The sequence below is a fragment of the Poeciliopsis prolifica genome, unplaced genomic scaffold, assembly GCF_027474105.1.
Source record: "Poeciliopsis prolifica strain line A6 unplaced genomic scaffold, Auburn_PproV2 SCAFFOLD087, whole genome shotgun sequence".
Taxonomy (NCBI): domain Eukaryota; kingdom Metazoa; phylum Chordata; class Actinopteri; order Cyprinodontiformes; family Poeciliidae; genus Poeciliopsis; species Poeciliopsis prolifica.
The window spans coordinates 1,082,488-1,103,927 of NW_026562462.1; the positions used below are offsets into that span (position 1 = coordinate 1,082,488).

Here is a 21,440-nt window from a genome sequence, read left to right on the forward strand (position 1 = left end):
AAACACTTTCCAAACACGAGTACTTTCAAGTCGATGTAATGTATGCCTGCAACCACAGGTTGGCGGTAAAGCACCAGTTTTTGTTTTTATTTACCTTTAGTAGAACATTTTATTTCAGTTAAACCTATTTTATCAATCATTGTTTTGACTTATTTGATTTTAATTTGCTGTTTTTTTAAAAAATTTGACTAAAGTTATATCTGTGTTACAGATGTATTTAAAATATCGCATCTGTATTGTATGAAACTGCCAGCTCAGTTTCAGATGGAGACAAATTAACTTTTTTATGTCTACATTATATTTTAACAATAAAACATTCATAAAAACCGCCTCATCAGAAAATTCACAACTTAACCAATCAAGTTTATTTGAAGAGAACATTGCAGCAGCACAGCAGTCCAAAGTCATAAAAATACAAAAACCAAAATAAACACATCGTACAGCCAACAGTTTTGAAAACCAGAAACACACATAACATTTTTTCAAGTGCCATTGTTAAAATAATCCATCTCTCTTTCTTTAGTACTGATTTAAAGCAACGCTGTGTTTCGGCTGCTTTGTGGTTTTCTGCAAGTTTGTTCCAGCTCTGACGTGCATGGAACCTGAATGCTAGTTACTGCAATTTTTGAGTCTTTTATTCCTCAGTTTTTGGCTAAATGAACAAGTGCCATCCCTCTGAGTATTAGTATTATTCTCTCATCTGCCACTTAATACTTTAAATAACATTAGCAAGTTTCTATTGAACTGACCTATAGTGAGCAAACATTAATTTTTATCAAAAAATACTAATAATCGTAACAGTTGCTGAGTTTAAAATTTTCAGTTTTATTGACTCAAGTTGGCCCATTTTTATGCAGCCATGTAAGGTAAAATTGTTACATTTCTGTGTTTTGAGTTAGACAAAAAATGGTGGCGAGGTGGATAATGTTTGCGGAATCTTAAAGATCCACTGAGTCCAAAATGGTTAGGAACATTAAGTAAAACCATAACTTAAACTCTTCTATGAGCTTCTAGCTTTGATTAAAATCAACCGGGGAGTTAAAATAATCAACTCTGAACAGCAGCAATGTCAACTTTGGTAGAAGAAAAAAGTAAAATAAAACAGATTCATGATCAATAAATCACACAACCAAAAGAGGTCAACCCTGGGTTTCAACAGTATCAACATCAACATGGTTTAAAAGGTAAGTTGACACTGGCTTTTCAGCACAGCACACATGAACATTAAATACTCCCAACAATAAAAATACAGTATTTCAACTAAAAGATTAAAGAGCCCTGATTGTGTTTTGGGGATTGGACAAAAACACCCTGAGCAAGTAAAAGGTTATTTCACTGGATGGATCTTTGTGTGGGCCACGAATGCTTGTCTCCACCTGAATGTGGCCTGACAGGTGGAGCAGCTGTATGGTTTCTCTCCTGTGTGACACCTCATGTGGCGAGACAGGCTTATATAGCGGACATAGCTGTTACTGCACAGTGAACAGCTGTAAGGTTTCTCTCCAGTGTGGGTTCTGATGTGCTCCTCTAAAGTGAGTTTCCGTTTGAATGTTGCTTTACAGGTGGGACAGCTGAACGATTTTTCTTCTTTGTGATTTCTTACGTGAACGATTAGATAGGACCGGTACCTGAAGCTTTGGTTGCAGATCGAACATTTGTAAGGTTTCTCTCCAGTGTGGGTTGTTTTGTGTTCCTTTAAGGTGTGTGCTCTTTTAAAAGATGCATTACAGACAGAGCAGGTGTAAGGTTTTTCCCCTGAGTGAACCTTTGTGTGTTCCATTAAATTCTTATTCGAAGAAAAAGTTTTGTCACAGTCTGAGCAGCTAAAAGGTTTTTCTCCACTGTGGGATTTCATGTGTCGCACTAATCCATTTTTCCATCTGAAAGCTCTGCTGCAGACGGAGCAGCTGAAGGGTTTCACTCCTGTGTGGATTCTCTGGTGTTCTGATAAATACTGTCTGCGAGTGAAGGTTTTACTACATTCAGAGCAGCTGAAACGTCCACAGGACTCCCTATTGGTCATGGAGTTTAAACCTGACTGAGCTTCACTGCTCTCCTCCCAATTTCCATCACTGACATTCGTCTCCAAAGACTCTGAAGAAGAATCAGAAGTCTCATCTTCATCATCTGATTTTGAACATTCATTTGGTTCCACAGAGTTTTTGTTCTTTACTGTTTGGCTGTGATCTCCATCATCTTTAGTCTTTCCAGAAGCACCAAGCGTTTTATTTGACCCAGACCCCAAACCTGACTGAACTTCACAGCTCTCTTCCCAGTTGCCATCACTTACGTCCGTCTCTGAAGAATCTCTGTCTTTGCCATCTGATTTCAAACATTCATCTGGTTCTGGTTTCACAGAGTCTCTGTTTTTCTCATTTTGGTTGTGATGAAACTCTGAGAGCTGAGGTTTCTCATCATCCTCTTCACTCTTCACAGGAACAGGACTGAATGTCGACTGAGTGATCTCATTTTCCTCCTGCTCCTCTTTAATCTGTGGAGGTTTTTGGTCCTCCTGATCCTGACTCCAGTTCTCCTCGTCTTTAGTCTCCATCAGCTGCTGGACGTCTACAGGAAATACATGGTGGATTCAGTACAGAAAAATTGTACCTCAGTAAGAGGATCACTACTTAACCTCATTTGTCAAGTAAAAGTTAGACATCAGAGAAGTCACCATATTAACTGTAAAAAGTATTTTGTATAAAGGAAACTTGGGTATTAAATAACATCTGATTTAATATTTGAAAATAATGTTGTCATAGATATGCACAAATTCTGATATTTACAAGATAAAAAAAAAACATAATTACAAACAAATATGCAAAAGGTATAAATTCAAATTCAAAAATGCTTTATGGATTCCAAAAGTAAATTAAATGTAGCTGTAACTGAAATTAATTAAATTGTAGATAGTAAAGGCTGTTGGCAGGAGATGTCTCTTGTAGAGGTCTGTTTTGCAGCGAATCTGAAGAAGCCTCTGACTGAAGGTACCGTTTCTCTAATCAAATATTTTCAATATAAATTACTGGAACTAATACTTCCATTAAGTAATGTATATATGTTAAGTATTTCCATTGATAGTCTAAAGTTTTTAGTGCATCTTCATGACCTACGTAAGGCTCAGCAGATAAATAACGATGGAAAAACAAAGCTTGTGTACAAACAGGAGGTCTCACTGGTGCAGTTTCGTATCTGCACCATTATTGGTTAAAATGTTTATCTTTCATTAAGTGAAGTTACTTACAATGAGTATTCAGTGAGAGTAGTGATACTTCACAATAATAATACCCAAATAAAAGTAAAAAGTATGATTTAGTAAAACTACACAAAGAGTTCATTCACTGATTTGTTTTTACAAAATGTTTCTCAAATAAATGTAATTGAGCAAATATAACTATTTGCTAGCCACTTAAATTATTTTGCCTCACAAACACGTTCACTGCAGCTGATCTAATTTTGAAGATCTGAAGGAACTTTCACATCATTGCACAACCAAATTAAGGAAGTTGGGATATTTTCCTTTTGTCAGGCTCAACAACTCAGAGAACCTGACTAACCTGTGTGTACACTTTTTAAAATCTAGATTTTATAACGATTATTTTATCTATGCATCCAATTCCAAGTCGGGACTTCACAGTGAGCGTTACTTTATTTCAGTTTTACAGGTAACTCGTAGTTGTTGTTTTTAAGAATTAAACCAGTCATTGGCGGCATGTAAAGAGCGGCAAAGAAGAAAATCACCTTCACACTTCACGTCCGTCTCCTCGCTCTGGGTCGGTTCCGCCATCTCTTCTGCGTTTTCTCCAACGTCGAGACCTTCTGAGGTTTTCACGCCATCGAAGTTAAAACTTTTCTTAAACTCCTTTAGCCGTTTCCGGCTAACATGCTAAGCTAACACTCGACGCTGCCAGGACTTCCGGGAGGAATATTAACATTAAATATCTCTTATATTATCGGTGGAAAAGTTTGAATACCATAAAATGTTTATATTATACTCGAAAGACTACTAACTTGAAATTTTCACTTATTAAAAGAGGGGAAACGAAACGTTTATGACGGAGGTCATGTTGCTAGGAGGCAATCACTTCCGTTGGATTTCAGGTCGTACTGGACTTCAAAATAAAAGCTAGATCTGAATTAGAAATTAAAACTGAACACTTTCCATTTCACATAATGTTACATGGACCACCTATATGAGGCCGAGCCTAACGGGAATCAACATATAACATATGGAAAGGAGCGTTTTTTGACCCCAACTGCTTCTTTGATAAAGGCTAGTAATTATGACCTGTTTCAATTCAATTAATTTTTATCATCCAAAAGAAAAATTTAAGATTGTCTGAAATACCAAGCATCTTCATAGAGTTGATGTGGATGGTGATGCTTTGGGCAGAGAGGATCTCTGGTAGCCATCAGACTTGCAGCAAATCTGAAGAAGCCTCTGACTGAAGAAACTGTTGCTGAATAAGAGATTCATGACGGTCATGATGTGTTAACAGTTCCATTTCTCCACTGAGGAGACGATATTCCACAGTAACCTGGATGACACCACTTGTTTTCAAGTTGTGCTAATCCACTTTGTTTGCTTTTGCCACTTTTCTTTAAATGTCTGGCTCATTAGATGTTGAAGTTGGGGATCTGATCCTTGCTCATTATGACTGATGGGAGAAACAGCTTGAACTTCCTCTTCCTCTCTCTGCGGTCCTCCTCTGCATTCCTTTTCTACTCCTCGTGACTTATTGTTTTGATAATCGTCTAATTTCATTAGATGCAGCCACATTCATATCGCACAGATTCTCAACAAATGTTATCTTAATGCATTTAAAAAGCCCAAAAGGTCCAGTTCATATCTACTAATTTTTAAAGAAAGGTTGTCTACTGAACAAACTTTATTGGATTTTTTTTCAATATATTTAAAAACCTAAAATCCTAATGAGTAAATGCGCCACCAATAGTTTTTGTAATGAAACATTTGAATGGAACTGTTGAAATGTACACATGAACAGTATGATTAGTTTGACTTCAGAAGCAATGTGTTAGCATTAAGTTTAAATTAATAAAAACAGAAAACAAGAACTTGTAAAAAAAAAAAATTTCCTCTTTTCCTTTCACTTCACAAAGAAACATAAAACACGATTGGTGTTATTCTTTTAAATAAAATATTTTGTTTCGTTAATGCATACTTCACAACTTTGCTTCATTTCTCATAAGTGTCTTTGTACAAAGAAAGACAAAGACACTAAATTCAGGATTTAAAAAATAAATTGCTCAGTTTTCAATGATTCACTGCATCAAGAGTCTTCATTCTTTTCAGGACAAACTTGGAATCACTTCCCTCCAGTCCAATGAATCAGTTTATTTTGTTAGTGGTGTTTGTCTGTCCCACTGCTTCACTCCACTTCAACCAGTCTGTGGAGCTAAAAGGTTGCTCACCCGTGTGCGTTTTTGTGTGTTTCATGAATGCACTTTTCCACATGTATGATGCCTTACAGACGGAGCAGCTATACGGTTTTTCTCCTGTGTGACGTCTCATGTGACATGTTAGACTTAAACAATGAGCGAAGCTCTTACCACACACTGAGCAGCTGTAAGGTTTCTCTCCAGTGTGGGTTCTTGTGTGTTCCACTAAAGTGTGTCTCCTTTTGAAAGCCGCCTTACAGACCACGCAGCTGTAAGGTTTTTCTTCTGTATGACCTCTAATGTGAAAAGTTAGATGTGACCTACAGCTGAAACTTCGACCGCAGACCGAGCAGCTGAAAGGCTTCTCCCCAGTGTGCGTTCTTGTGTGTTCTACTAAAGTGTTTTTACTCTTAAAACCTGCATTACACACAGAACATATGTAAGGTCTTTCTTTTGCATGTGTTTTTGTGTGCTTTTGTAAATTTCCCTTGGAGGTAAAAGCTCTGCTACAGACAGGACAGCTGTAAGGCTTCTCTCCAGAGTGGATTCTTATATGTTCGATTAAATTGTTCTTTCTTTTAAAAGCTGCGTTACAGACAGGACATCTGTAAGGTCTATGCTGAGTGTGGACTTTTGAATGTTCTTTTAAAGTAGCTTTGGAAGTAAAAGCTTTGGTACAAACAAAGCAGCTGAAAGGTTTTTCTTCGCTGTGCGTCCTCATGTGTAAAGTCAGAGATTGTTTCCATGTAAAGGTTTTGTCACAGATAGAGCAGCTGTAGGGTTTTTCTCCAGTGTGGATTCTTTTGTGTTCTAACAAATATCGTCTGCGACTGAAAGTTTTACTGCACTCAGAGCAGCGATGTAACATTTTACTTTTCTCACAAACTGAATCTGCGTTATTGCTTCCAGACCCCAAACCTGACTGAGCTTCACTCCTGTCCTCCCAGTTTCCATCACTGACATCTGTCTCTGAAGAAGAATCAGAAGTTTTCTCTTCAACAGCTGATTCTAAATGTTGATCTGGTTCTGGTCCAACAAAGTCTTCGCTTTCCTCAGTTTGGTTGTGATGAAGCTCTGGAAGTTGAGGTTTCTCTTCATCATCTTCACTCTTCACAGCATTGAATATAAACGCAGTGATGTCATCCTCCTCCTGTTCCTCTTTAATCTGTGGAGACTTCTGGTCCTCCTGGTCTGGTCTGGGACTCCAGTTCTTCTCCTCTTTGATCACCATCAGATCCTGGACATCTGCAAAAAACCACAAAAGACACATCTCTCTTAAAATCAATGTGACAGTAAGGTAATGTAAAATTATATGTGAAAATGCATCAAAATGCAGGCATGAACTATTCTGATAACATGCAAAACTTGATCATCCTGGTGTTCACTTGAGACATAAAACTATTGTTCAAGATCAACGACCAGAATCACAAAGAACCAAGGCTTTATCATCACACATTGTGATACAACAATCCACAAGCACAACTTGGAGATTGAAGGTAAAACAGGCAGGACAATTAGTTCCTATTGTTGGTGCATTGATTCTCATATCACTACTGCTGTGCATGACCTCATGTGCAGCACAACAAAAATGTGCTTGATTTTAATGTCATAAACAGATGGGTGGATAATTTAACAAACTTCCATAAAACTGTATTTTTGTGTTTTAATAATTTAAGCACTTTGAATCGTCTGAAATGTTCTTCACACAGAAACATGATTTGTCTGTGTGGCTTTCAGTAAAATGTTAAAAAAAACAAACATTTTAATAAAGGTAATCACAGTCCATTTACTCACGATAAACTGCTTCCTCCATCTCTGTTAGTTGTCTTCTGAGATTTTTTAAAATAAAAATACAACAGAAACGTTTCTCTTCATAATCACAAGAGTCAGTCGGTTCTCCATCAAACTGCCTGTTTTCCTGTCTGCTTCCAGCTAACAAGCTAAGCTAAAACTACCGGCAGGAATTTCAGATAAAATTACAGAACTTAAAACTTCACAGTTGATGTAAAATCACCTCGGCTTTAAGAATACATTTAAATATTGTCGTAAAAACGACTTAAGTAACATTTTACACTGGAAAAGGAAACAAAATTCGGTCGCCTCGCTTCTGCTGCTAGCAGATAACTACTTCCGCTATACGTCAGATGATTTTCACCTTCAGAATAAAAGCTCGATCTGAACCGCAGGAGCTGCATTTAGTTATATTAATAAAAAAAAAAAAACTAGAAACTTAGTTTCTAGAGGTATCTTTGTTTGATTAAAGATACCTCTCGAAAATAACCTTTCAGGAAGTTTAAAACATGCTATTTAATAAACCCACATTTCTGTCTTAAAATGTTTGAATTGTTCTGAAAATTATAAAAGAAATAAATGTTGAAAACATAATTTTATGTTTATTTTTTCTATACAATGTTTTCTTTCTTCTGTGAATTAAATTACTGAAACAAATGAAACATGAAAAATAAAGTACTGAGTACAAAAACTAATCCTCTGCAGTTTAGAATGACCCGGTATAAGAAACAGTTAATTTCTTTTGGGAGCAATTATTCTTTAACTCTAAATTAAAGTTTTTATTCTAGACAAATGTGATTACATCTAAAGTTGTCAAAATTAAGGCAAAAAAAGAAACGAGGAAAAAAAGTCTGACAAAAAATTTAAATGACTTAATTGGGTCCTTTAAAGGAAAACAAATAAAAAAAACTTAAGTAGAGCTGTTTCAATTCATAAACAGCAGTTGCCTAATTTGAGGTTTTTGTCCTTCCAGGAGTGATTAAAAAAGGCCATTTTCTTTCCCTCTGTTCAGGGCTGACCATTATGTTCTTGATTTTACTTTAAAAATGACCTTACACTGGATCCAATTGAGTCAAGATTAAATTCAAACCAAGACAATCAAATCATATCATCATATTTAGTTCCAATTGCAATAAATGTTTTATAGTTACACAGCTTCTCTTCAGCTGGAGGTCCAGCATCTTCCTGGAAGGATTATTTCCTCTAAAGAAGTACTTTAGACAGAGAAGCTGAAAAATAAACAGCTCATTCTTCAAATCAGTCTGGCAGATGTTTTGACTGCAGTTTGTGCAACTGGAGGGTTTTCTTCCATATGTGTTCTTGCATTGTTCTTGAAGGTTTTTCCACGTGAACATCACTGTGCAGATGGAGCAGCTCTACGGTTTTTCTCCGGTGTGACGTCTAAGGTGACATTTTAGGCTCGTCAGATAAGCAAAGGTCTTTCCACAGACCAAGCAGCTGTAAGGCTTGTTTCTGGTATTACCACATATATGAGTAGACAGATGTGACCTACATTTGAAGTTTTGGCTGCAGACTGAACAGCTGAAAGGCCTTTCGCTATCATGAGTTATTGTGTGTTCTACTAAAATGTTTTCAGTTTTAAAATCTGCATTACAGACAGAACATGTGCAAAGTTTTTCCTCTGAATGTATTTTTGTGTGTTTTGTTAAATCAGTTTTTAAAGTAACAGCTTTGCTACAAACTGATTTTAAACACCAATCTGGTCCTGGTTCTACAAGGTCTCTGTTTTTCTCAGTTTGGCTGTGATGAAGCTCTGGGATCCGAGGTTTGTCTTCATCATCTTCACTTTTCACAGGAACTGGACTGAATTTTAACCCTGTGATCTCATTCTCTTCCTGCTCTTCTTTAATCTGTGGAGGTTTCTGGTTCTCCTGGTCTGGCTTGGGACTCCAGTTCTCTTCCTCTTTAATCCGCAACAGCTGCTGGACGTCTGCAGGAAACACAAAAACAAGCAAATTACAGGAAGTGGCTCTCATATCAAATGTCATATTGTTATAAGACTTGAGGGTATAGAAGGAGATGTTCTTAAAGATGCAGAAATTTACTATTCTGATTTGATTAACAAAATTTTACATAATCATACTGATGTTCACTTATGGCAAAATTCTAGAGAATAAAGAAGGTGGAATATTTGCAGCCTGAAATGTAAATAATAGTCTCTTAAGTCACTACACCCTTCAATATAAAAAAATATGCACCCATTTATTTATCCACTGCTTTTAATGAATTTAATCATTTTTAATTAAATAAAAATAATAGCTGTATACATGTGAGCAAAGCATCATAAGCCAGCAAAGAACAGTTCTCACTGTGACTTGAGTCCTTCCATTTGAGCCGATCAAAAGAATCGACTCGCTAGTGAACGGCGCATCAATATTTTTCATTCCTCTGATCACATAATTAATCCTGGAGTTGTTTTCTTTTAACCGATATTTTCAGGGTTTTTTGAGCGACCAACTTATTCATTATCATTTTTGTCCACAATCACTGATAAGCTGGCCGTGGCGTCACACTTTAAGCTGACGTCACAGAAAAATGAACGGTCGCTTACGTGCAGTACCTTGCGGACCCCTAGGGGGCACAACACGATTATGGTCAGAAAGCGAATGGGGGATATTCGCCTTGCAGAGAGGAATTCATGACTCCTTATTACTGTAAATGATCAAGTCCCAGCACTACTGTTAGTGAAATGTTAAAGAACCGATTGACCAGAAGATGATCACCAAACTGAGAGTGCAGCTGCTCACCTTGTGTTGAGTCCTCCATCTTTGGCAGCTCCCTTTTCTCCAACGCTGGCTTTCTGAGGTTTTCACAAAATTACAACAAACGTTTCTCTTCTTAAACACAAACAACCTGCTGGACTCACTGTTTTCCTGTCGGCTAGTAGCTACAGGCTAAGCTAACTCTACTGGAAGGAAATTAAGACTAAAGTACAAAAAAAATCTTTATAAACAATTCAAAACCGCCTCCGAAAACCAACTGAACGTTGTTAATTGTTCGCCTTAGGTTTGATGCTAGGAGACAACTACTTCCGCTATTCGTCACATTGGGCTTCAAAATAAAAGCTCGATTTGAGCCGCACTTTAACACAAGAACTGCATTTAACTATATTCAAGATGAAAGTAAAATATATATTATTTACTTTGATAAAATGACAAAAACAGTAACGCTCAGTGACTTTAAGATAACTACAGTATTGAAAATATCAACATGTCATATCACTCATTACAAAAACAAGAGGTTGATTTAGTAAATTTATCACTGCAGCTTGGCACACACTGGAATGAAATAGAGACAAACAGGGTAATTAGACACGTCACAGAAAATGACAGCATGAAAATAAACAAAAGCTAAATGAATCAAGATAACCACTGAATAGACTATATGTGCTGCCTTCACGATATTAAATAATGCAGTGCTCAACTAACATCAGAGAAAAAGATTTTAAAAATATTTAAATGTAGACTACACTATGTACACTCCCTGTGCTAGATCTTTAATCTTTTTCTCAGAGTTATGATCTTTACTTACCCGAGGAGACCCCGAGTCATCATCATGCTGACGGCCTCTAATGTCTCCTCTCTGACTTTACTCTTTCTATTGTGGTAATAAAGATTTATTTTAAAATATGTGGAAGCCAACAGTGTACAACAGAGTTCTTGACCCAATCTGAGCAAAAACAAAATTACATGAATAAAATCGTGTGAGAATAAATTCAGAGAATAGTTATAATGTAGCATCCAGTCAATTGTGAGGACAGAACTGAAGGTTAAATTATTTATTGAAATCATTCATCAACCAACACAAAGGCTAGAAAAGAATAAGTAATCTTTACAATTGTTTCTCTCTCTGTTGTTATTAGTATCTCATTACATTAGTGGAATTATTTCAATTAACACAGCAATAACAGATTGTTCTTAAAACATCTCAAATTATTCAAACTACAAAGTTACTGACATTATTCCTTATCGACTGAAACAAAAACTGAGTTTCCTTTTATCCTTTTTCTGTTTTGCAGTTAACTTTTTCAGATTCTGTTTACTTATGATTTCCTTTATTAAACCATTATTTCACCATGTAAAACCTCATTTTCAATAGGTACGGCTATCTGGCTATTTTGCCAAAATTATCAAAATAAAAGCACATAACCTTAACAGTAGTTACAATGAACACTTCACTCAGCTAGTTTTTACACATATTCTTGTGTGGCTCCTGAATGTGTGTCTCCACTTGAATGTTGCCTTACAGACGGAGCAGCTGTTAGGTTTATCTCCAGTGTGGGTTCTCATATGGTTCCTGAATGTGTGTCTCCACTTGAATGTTACATTACAGATAAAACAGCTGTAAGGTTTCTCTCCAGTGTGGGTTCTTGTGTGTTCCACTAAAGTGTGTTTCCTTGTGAAAGCCGCCTTACAGACCACACAGCTGTAAGGTTTTTCTTCTGTATGACCTCTAATGTGAAAAGTTAGATCTGACCTACAGCTGAAGCTTCGGCCACAGACCGAGCAGCTGAAAGTCTTCTCCCCAGTGTGCGTTCTTGTGTGGTCTACTAAAGTGTTTTTACTCTTAAAACCTGCATTACACACAGAACATATGTAAGGTCTTTCTTTTGCATGTGTTTTTGTGTGCTTTTGTAAATTTCCCTTGGAGGTAAAAGCTCTGCTACAGACAGGACAGCTGTAAGGCTTCTCTCCAGAGTGGATTCTTATATGTTCGATTAAATTGTTCTTTCTTTTAAAAGCTGCGTTACAGACAGGACATCTGTAAGGTCTATGCTGAGTGTGGACTTTTGAATGTTCTTTTAAAGTAGCTTTGGAAGTAAAAGCTTTGGTACAAACAAAGCAGCTGAAAGGTTTTTCTTCGCTGTGCGTCCTCATGTGTAAAGTCAGAGATTGTTTCCATGTAAAGGTTTTGTCACAGATAGAGCAGCTGTAGGGTTTTTCTCCAGTGTGGATTCTTTTGTGTTCTAACAAATATCGTCTGCGACTGAAAGTTTTACTGCACTCAGAGCAGCGATGTAACATTTTACTTTTCTCACAAACTGAATCTGCGTTATTGGTTCCAGACCCCAAACCTGACTGAGCTTCACTGCTGTCCTCCCAGTTTCCATCACTGACATCTGTCTCTGAAGAAGAATCAGAAGTTTTCTCTTCAACATCTGATTCTAAATGTTGATCTGGTTCTGGTCCAACAAAGTCTTCGCTTTCCTCAGTTTGGTTGTGATGAAGTTCTGGAAGTTGAGGTTTCTCTTCATCATCTTCACTCTTCACAGGATTGAATATATACGCAGTGATGTCATCCTCCTCCTGTTCCTCTTTAATTTGTGGAGGCTTCTGGTCCTCCTGGTCTGGTCTGGGACTCCAGTTCTTCTCCTCTTTGATCACCATCAGATCCTGGACATCTGCAAAAAACCACAAAAGACACATCTCTCTTAAAATCAATGTGACAGTAAGGTAATGTAAAATTATATGTGAAAATGCATCAAAATGCAGGCATGAACTATTCTGATAACATGCAAAACTTGATCATCCTGGTGTTCACTTGAGACATAAAACTATTGTTCAAGATCAACGACCAGAATCACAAAGAACCAAGGCTTTATCATCACACATTGTGATACAACAATCCACAAGCACAACTTGGAGATTGAAGGTAAAACAGGCAGGAAAATTAGCTCCAATTGTTGGTGCATTGATTCTCATATCACTACTGCTGTGCATGACCTCATGTGCAGCACAACAAAAATGTGCTTGATTTTAATGTCATAAACAGATGGGTGGATAATTTAACAAACTTCCATAAAACTGTAAAACCCTGAAACACAGAATTCCTTTATGGAGGCTAAAACATGTTTAGTTGTTTTTCATCATCTATAACACTTTCGTTTGTGTTCAAACCTCTCTTTACTTAGCTAAATTATGTCAAGGTAATGTACTTATTTTTGTGTTTTAATAATTTAAGCACTTTGAATCGTCTTGTTGCTGAAATGTTCTTCACACAGAAACATGATTTGTCTGTGTGGCTTTCAGTAAAATGTAAAAAAAAAAAAACATTTTAATAGAGGTAATCACAGTCCATCTACTCACGATAAACTGCTTCCTCCATCTCTGTTAGTTGTGTTCTGAGATTTTTTAAAATAAAAACAAAACAGAAACGTTTCTCTTCATAATCACAAGAGTCAGTCGGTTCTCCATCAAACTGACTGTTTTCCTGTCTGCTTCCAGCTAACAAGCTAAGCTAAACCTACCGACAGAAATTTCAGATAAAACTACAGAACTTAAAACTTCACAGTTGATGTGAAATCACCTCGGCTTTAAGGATACATTTAAATATTGTCGTAAAAACGACTTAAGTAACATTTTACACTGGAAAAGGAAACAAAATTCGGTCGCCTCGCTTCTGCTGCTAGCAGACAACTACTTCCGCTATACGTCAGATAATTTTCACCTTCAGAATAAAAGCTCGATCTGAACCGCAGGAGCTGCATTTAGTTATATTAATAAAAAAAAAACTAGAAACTTAGTTTCTAGATGTATCTTCGTTTGATTAAAGATACCTCTCAAAAATAACCTTTAAGGAAGTTTAAAACATGCTATTTAATAAACCCTGTCTTAAAATGTTTGAATTGTTCTGAAAATTATAAAAGAAATAAATGTTGAAAACATAATTTTATGTTTATTTTTTCTATACAATGTTTTCTTTCTTCTGTGAATTAAATTACTGAAAGAAATGAAACATGAAAAATGAACTACTGAGTACAAAAACTAATCCTCTGCAGTTTAGAATGACCCGGTATAAGAAACAGTTAATTTCTTTTGGGAGCAATTATTCTTTAACTCTAAATTAAAGTTTTTATTCTAGACAAATGTGATTACATCTGAAGTTGTCAAAATTAAGGCAAAAAAAAGAAAGGAGGAAAAACGTCTGACAAAAAATGTAAAGGACTTAATTGGGTCCTTTAAAAGAAAACAAATAAGAAAAACTTAAGTAGAGCTGTTTCAATTCATAAACAGCAGTTGCCTAATTTGAGGTTTTTGTCCTTCCAGGAGTGATTAAAAAAAGGCCATTTTCTTTCCCTCTGTTCAGGGCTGACCATTATGTTCTTGATTTTACTTTAAAAATGACCTTACACTGGATCCAATTGAATCAAGATTAAATTCAAACCAAGACAATCAAATCATATCATCATATTTAGTTCCAATTGCAATAAATGTTTTATAGTTATACGGCTTCTCTTCAACTGGAGGTCCAGCATCTTCCTGGGAGGATTATTTCTTCTAAAGAAATACTTTAGACAGAGAAGCTGAAAAATAAACAGCTCATTCTTCAAATCAGTCTGGCATATGTTTTGACTGCAGTTTGTGCAACTGGAGGGTTTTCTTCCATATGTGTTCCAATCTAAGCAAAAACAAAATTACAAGAATAAAATGATGTGAGAATAAGTTCAGAGAATAGTTATAATGTAGCATCCAGTCAATTGTGAGGCCAGAACTGAAGGTTAAATTATTTATTGAAATCATTCATCAACCAGAACAAGTAATCTTTACAATTGTTTCTCTCTCTGTTGTTATTAGTATCTCATTACATTAGTGGAATTATTTCAATTAACAGATTGTTCTTTAAACATCTCAAATTATTCAAACTACAAAGTTACTGACATTATTCCTTATCGACTGAAACAAAAACTGAGTTTCCTTTTATCCTTTTTCTGTTTTGCAGTTAACCTTTTCAGGTTTTGTTTACTTACGATTTCCTTTATTTATGTTTAAATCTTTAACCATGTTTTACACTTTAACCATGTTTTACATGGTTAAAGATTTATTTAACCATGCAAAACCTCATTTTCAATAGGTACAGCTATCTGGCTATTTTGCCAAATTATCAAAATAAAAGCACATAACCTTAACAGTAGTTACAATGAACACTTCACTCAGCTAGTCTTTACACATATTCTTGTGTGGCTCCTGAATGTGTGTCTCCACTTGAATGTTGCCTTACAGACAGAGCAGCTGTAAGGTTTCTCTCCAGTGTGGGTTCTCATATGGTTCCTGAATGTGTGTCTCCACTTGAATGTTACCTTACAGATAGAACAGCTGTAAGGTTTCTCTCCAGTGTGGGTTCTTGTGTGCAACACTAAGCTGTTTTTGAACAGGAACTCCGCTTTACAGACAGAGCAACTGTGTCGTTTTTCTCCTTTATGACGGCTCATGTGAGTCGACAGATAGGACTTACACTTGAAGCGTTGGCCACAGAGCGAGCAGCAATGAGGGGCTTCGTTTGAGTGGGTTTTTGTGTGTTCTCCTAAATGCCTTTTCGTTTTGAATCCTGCATTACACACAGAACATATGTAAGGTCTTTTCTCTGTGTGCATGGTGTGGTGTTTCTGTAAGTTTCCTTGAGTATTAAAAGCTCTGTTACAGATGGAGCAGTTGTAAGGTTTCTCTCCAGTGTGGTTTCTTGTGTGGCTCACTAAACCTCGTTTCCTGTAGAAAGCTGCTTTACAAACAGAACAGCTGAAAGGTTTTTCTCCAGTATGGAGTCTTGTATGTTCCACTAAACTACTTTTCCTTGCAAAAGCCACATTACACACAGAGCAACTGAAAGGTTTTTCTCCAGTATGGGTTTTTGTGTGCTCCACTAAACTGTTTTTCCTCAGAAAAGACGCCTTACAGACAGAGCAACTGAAAGGTTTTTCTCCAGTGTGGGTCATTGTGTGCATCTCAAAACTATATTTTCTGTGAAAAGCCGCCTTACAGACAGAACAGCAATAAGGTTTTTCTTCAGAGTGACAGCTCATATGAGCAGATAGATTTGACCTGTACTTGAAACTTCGACTGCAGACTGAGCAGGGGTAAGGTCTTTCCCTACTGTGAGTTATTTTGTGTTTATTTAGTTTTCCTTTTGAAAGAAAGTTTTTGTCACAGACAGAGCAACTAAACGGTTTTTCTCCAGTGTGGATTCTGTTGTGTTCTAACAAATGCTGTCTACAGATGAACGTTTTACTGCATTCACAGCAGCGATGTAACTTTTTACCTTTCTCACAAACTGGATCTGTGTTATTGGTTCCAGACCCCAAACCTGCCTGAGCGTCACTGCTCTCTTCCCAGTTTCCATCACTGACGTCCGTCTCCGAGGACTCTGAACAAGAATTAGAAGTTTCATCTTCAACATCTGATTCTAAATGTTTTTCTGATTCTGGTCCAACAAGGTCTCTGTTTTCCTTGGTTTGGTTGTGATGAAGGTCTGGGAGCTGAGGTTTCTCTTCCTCATCATCACTTTTCACAGGAAGCGGATTAAATATGAACTCAGTGATCTCTTTCTCCTCCTGTTCGTCTTTAACCTGTGGAGGCTTCTGGTCCTCCTGGTCTGATTTCCACTTCTCCTCCTCTTTAATCACTATTAGCTGATGTACATCTGCAAGAAACAAATAAAAACAAAAAACAGACAAGTTACAGAAAATGGCTCTCATATAAATTGTTATATTGACATATGGCTTAAGGGTGGAGCAGGAAATGTATTTAAAGATGCTTAAATATGCAGACCTGGACTATTCTAACTTGATTAACAAGATGTAAAACTAAATTATCCTGATGTTCCCTAGTGACAAAATTCAGGAGAACATGGAAGGTCAAACTTAAAAGTATGTGAATGAAGCACCAGAGAAGTTTCATGTGTGCATCAGATGCCATGAGATAGTCACTTCAACAAAGCAATATGCTGCTAACTGAAAGACACTTGCCTTTCAGTTAGCAAAGGCAAATGGGGGAGAGCAGCCTGGAGCTGAGACTGTAGTTGCAGCTGGTATTCCTGCCAGCGCCACTGTTAGGAATATCTCCTTCAGCTACACTAAGCTTCCTTCATTCCTTGGAAATTCCCTCACTGAACTACTATGCTGTGTCTGGGCAAGGGGAAATTAGGCTGGTGTAAACAAGTTAAGTGTTTTATTGTGCAATTTTGCATTGTTGATGTTTAAAGCTGTTCCAAATGAAGCTCATGATTCATTCCAATAAGTTGTTTAATCAGCAATACTTTGGAAACATGAGCTCTTTCCTTCACCATCTTACCACTAAGCAACTGAAAATATTCCTAACAACAAGCTAAGTGTCTTGTTTTCTCAATGGCTAAAACATAATGAAGCTAAGGAAGCTATTGAAGCTAAAGCTAGCTCAGTGAACCCGCAATCTGAAATAGCTTACATGGCACTCAAGCAGATGATAAACAGCTCTATATCATGACTTATAAATCATTGAAGGGCTGGGCAGATTCATAGGACAAATCAAAATGTGGCAATGGAATAACTTCTCTCACCTAAGCAGAAACAAAATGGAAGTAATTATATTTAGATCTAAAGAGGGATGACCAAGAGTCAACCTGCAGCTTTAAGGTCTGACATCTAGTGATGGACGTGAACTTTGAGAGAAGCATGAAGACAATTACAAAGTGAGCCTGAAGGACATTTTAAAGACTAATATAAAAACGAGACCTAAACAAACTCATCCATGTATTTGCCTTTAGTCGCATTAATTACTACCACAGCTTCTTCACAGATTTAATGTCAGACAGCTGGAGCTGATCCAGAACGCTGCTGCTGGTGTTCTGACTAAAACCAGTAAGATGGAGCACATAACACCAGTCCCTACACCGGCTCTCTGTAGCTCAGAGAATAGACTTTAGAATACATTTCCTAGTGTATAAAACACAGAATAGGTTTGCACTAAAATGCATTAAAGATCTGCTGCTGTTGTCATAGCAACCTTCCAGCCCTCTCAGGTCTTCTGGTTCTGCTCTGCATCCCCAGAACCAGAACCAAACATGGAGAAGCAGCATTCAGCTTCTATGTTTCTCTAATATGGAACAAACATACAAAAATGTAAGACTGATGAATTTTTAAAACTTGGGCTAAACACCTATTTGTTTTCAGTTGTTTTCAACTGATTTATCTAAAACTCATACTGTATTTTAGTATGTATTACAGATTTTCTTTGCTTTCCTTTATAATGCCACTCCTTTTTATGATTTCATCACTTAAATCTCTTTTAATTGTCTTGTAGCTGAAATATGCTCCACAAATAAAATGCCCGGTCTGTGTCGTTGTTAGTAAAATGTTAGACGGAAGCAGCAGAAGATAATCACCATCAAACTGCAAGCCCCTCTACTCACCATGTGCTGGTTCCTCCATCTTTGATAGCTTTCTTCTTCCCAACTTCGAGGTCGTCTCCAGACGTGGAGGTCTGTTGTGGTTTTCAGAAAACCACAACAGAAACTTTTCTCTCCTTAGACGTCAGAAACAGCCTGTTCTCCATGAAAATAGCTATTTCCGTTTAGCTAACAGGATAAGCTATCTGAAAAAAAGACAGATAAGAATAATGTAACCAATAAAAACAAAAACACTTAATAAGCAATAAAAACCTCAGTGATTCCGCTGAAAAACCGACTGAATTGGCACATTGGAAGGACAAAAGGAAACAAAACTTAGCTTTTGCTGCTACCAGACAACAACTTCCGCTATTCGTCGGGTCACATCGGCCTTCAAAATAAAAGCTCGACTTGAACGGCTCTTTAAAGCTACAAAGGAACTGCATGTAATTCTATTCAATAAATTTGACTATGCGTCGCCATATTCAAAGTATTGTTTTTAATGCGCTGATTCAATATATTCATCTTAAATACCACATTTTAATGAGCTGTAAGAAAAAATGCTAAAAAAAAGACATAAATAAAAGCTTGAAAACTTGTCATCTATCCAACCTGTTTCATTCTGTGAGGTTACTCAAATAAACTTCTTAGTAATATTCAAAGTACTAAGTGACCAATAATGACACAATAAAGTAGTAGGCAAATTTTATTTATTTAGCAATTCCCATACATAAGTAGGCTACCTATAGCCTAACATGGATGTTTTTGGACTGTGTAAGAAACCAGAGTACCCAGAGAGAACCCACACAGACAGGAAGAACTAATCACCTGGCCTGGATTCAAATCAAGGTACCGACGACCCCAACATGAAGTAAGCATTTCATTTATTCAGCCCATTTCTTACAGAAGCATAAGTTTACACATAATGTCACAGGTAAATACTTTTATTTAAAAACGTACTAAACTGGCCACACTCCACTAAACTAACTTAAAGATGAAATAATGGTGAAAAGTATAACTACCAAAAAGTAAAACAAAATTATACATAAGAGTAGAAGACTGTATATTTATTATATCCAGGGCAGACCTCCCTTCGCCAGCGAAGTAGAGGAGGAAGTTACATATAGTCTTCCTGATGTCGGCGAGATGCTGAAAAGAAACCACTGTGAGATTAATAGTCATTATTTAGGTCTTTGTTTCCTGTAGTGCAGTCCTTGGTGGCTGGAGGACCAAAAACAATCTGTTGTTGTGTAACAGTCTCATGAAGAGGATGCTTTGGGTTGTCTGTAATTTTCTTGTTTTTATAAGGAATCCTTCTTAAACTGGGTCTAATTGGGTCAAGATTAAATTCAAACCAATCCACTTTATCCCGAGACAATCATGTAATATTACATGATTGTCTTCGCTTTTCGCAGGAACTGGACTGAATATTAACTTGATCTCATTCTCCTCCTCCTCCTCTTTAATCTGTGGAGGTTTCTCGTCCTCCTGATCCAGGATGGGATTGAATTTATCCTCCTTTTTCATCACCAACAGCTGCTGGACGTCTGCAGGAAACACAAGAATAGACCAGTTACACAAAACGGCTTTCGAATGAAATGTCACAGTAAGGTAGGGCGATGGTCACCAACTTGTTTGATCAGACTTTATTTACATCTTCATTGTTATTTAGATTTTTCACAACTTCTTGCATTGCTAGTCATTGAACTGCATCATCTACTTGGTTCTTGATTCACTGATTGCTTGTATAAAGTTGTTTGAACACTTGAAATGTGTTTTGAAGTTGTGATTGAGTAAGGTGTTTTGGGTAATTTCCTCATGGAACATCCGGATGTGTTGGTGTTTCAGACTCAAGATTTGATCTAATTTCTCCATCCCAAGTTATTCTCATGGATAAACACCTTATAAAATATATTGTCTACTGTCACACATAACTTTTTGGAAAATATTTGTTTTTGACAGAGTTTTGCTTGTCGTATAGGCTCGCTAGCTTAGTTAGCTTAGCATCAAAACCAGCAGGTAGTCAAGGCTCCTTTGCCAGCGTGTAGCCAACAAAGCAAAAGAAAGCAAAAGATGTTAATTCAATGTTGAATTATGGTCAAAAAGATTTATTTTTTTTATCAACCATCAAACAATCACCTAATTCTAGATAATTAACTGATGTTGAAAAGATGTAATTGAATCAATGTGATTTGTGGTCAAATTCTAGTGATAGAAATGTAATTAAAGCACTTGTTTGTTTGTGTCGTCCTCAAGGCCGTTACTCTGAATTTTTAGATCACATCTCAGATTTAAAAAAAAAATTGATAAGGTCAATATTCTGTGAGATTTTAGCATTTAAGTTGTACAGTTTTGTTTGAGTGATAGCCTAAGTATTCATGCAATCTTGGACTCAATTGCCTTTATTAAAAGTGTTCATAGCCCTAACTAAGAATGTCGTCCCACTTATACCTTGTGCTTACATGGCTTTGTGTGAAATAAATAGCAGTGCCTCCCCAAAACACTGTATTTTCTGACAAATAATAAATTGAGCTTATTTTAACTGAGTAAACCAAACTTGAGATAAATTTTCACTACGCGTTAAACAAGCTATATAGAGTATATTCCATGTTTAATTTCCTTAGAGAAATGCAGCAGAGCGCAGCAATTTAACAAACTGATCCCTTCACAAATTTATGCTCTTGCTCATAGTATTATTTCTTCACTGTTATAAGACATTGTGGCCCCGTTAAGAACAGGTAATTATCGACAGAAGACTTACTCCTCTGATCTGGAGCAAATGTACAGAAAATTGAAAAACTGCTGAAACACTGAGTTAATTTAAATCAAGGTTGTTTTTTTTACAGGTTTGTAAAATATTCTATTTATAATATTGATGCTTAATTTTAGTCTGTATTCCAACTTCTCTTTAGTTCCCTTTATTACGCCACTATAATGGCTCTTTTGTCTTCATCATTAAAGCAATTTGAATAGTCTTCCTTATGAAATGTGTTTCACAAACTAATATGTCTGGTTGCAGTAAAATGCTAAAGAACAAAAGTAGCAGGAGATAATCACAATAAAACCGAGTCTTTTTTTTTTAAAATTCAGCCCAC

General features: G+C 36.6%; 3 protein-coding genes across 3 annotated transcripts; all 3 read right to left on the reverse strand.

The window, feature by feature from the left end:
• Positions 1 to 342: 342 nt before the first annotated feature.
• Positions 343 to 4,081, reverse strand: LOC129353290 (zinc finger protein OZF-like). The gene is made up of 2 exons (XM_055022567.1): positions 3,739 to 4,081; positions 343 to 2,565 (listed from the first exon to the last, which is right to left on the reverse strand). The coding sequence occupies exons 1-2, from the start codon at positions 3,782 to 3,784 to the stop codon at positions 1,328 to 1,330; spliced, it is 1,284 nt and encodes a 427-aa protein (XP_054878542.1). The 5' UTR covers positions 3,785 to 4,081; the 3' UTR covers positions 343 to 1,327.
• A 1,160-nt stretch (positions 4,082 to 5,241) lies between these two features.
• LOC129353289 (zinc finger protein OZF-like) lies at positions 5,242 to 10,217 on the reverse strand. Its single transcript, XM_055022566.1, has 3 exons — positions 9,957 to 10,217; positions 7,192 to 9,139; positions 5,242 to 6,642 (listed from the first exon to the last, which is right to left on the reverse strand). Exons 2-3 carry the CDS (start codon positions 7,208 to 7,210, stop codon positions 5,348 to 5,350), a joined length of 1,314 nt encoding a protein of 437 aa, XP_054878541.1. The 5' UTR covers positions 7,211 to 9,139; positions 9,957 to 10,217; the 3' UTR covers positions 5,242 to 5,347.
• A 755-nt stretch (positions 10,218 to 10,972) lies between these two features.
• On the reverse strand, positions 10,973 to 18,718 carry LOC129353324 (gastrula zinc finger protein XlCGF26.1-like). Its single transcript, XM_055022602.1, has 3 exons — positions 18,370 to 18,718; positions 16,243 to 16,623; positions 10,973 to 12,610 (listed from the first exon to the last, which is right to left on the reverse strand). The coding sequence occupies exons 1-3, from the start codon at positions 18,386 to 18,388 to the stop codon at positions 11,388 to 11,390; spliced, it is 1,623 nt and encodes a 540-aa protein (XP_054878577.1). The 5' UTR covers positions 18,389 to 18,718; the 3' UTR covers positions 10,973 to 11,387.
• Positions 18,719 to 21,440: the final 2,722 nt, after the last annotated feature.

Bases quoted from the DNA above. Each gene is read 5' to 3' on its own strand.
- LOC129353290 (XM_055022567.1), bottom strand. From the start codon at position 3,784: ATGGCGGAACCGACCCAGAGCGAGGAGACGGACGTGAAGTGTGAAG. The intron at 2,566-3,738 runs GTGATTTTCTTC...TATTTCCTGTAG, and splicing joins GACGGACGTGAAGTGTGAAG to ACGTCCAGCAGCTGATGGAG.
- LOC129353324 (XM_055022602.1), bottom strand. The intron at 12,611-16,242 runs GTAAAAAGTTAC...GGTTTTTTGCAG, and splicing joins AGATCCAGTTTGTGAGAAAG to ATGTCCAGGATCTGATGGTG.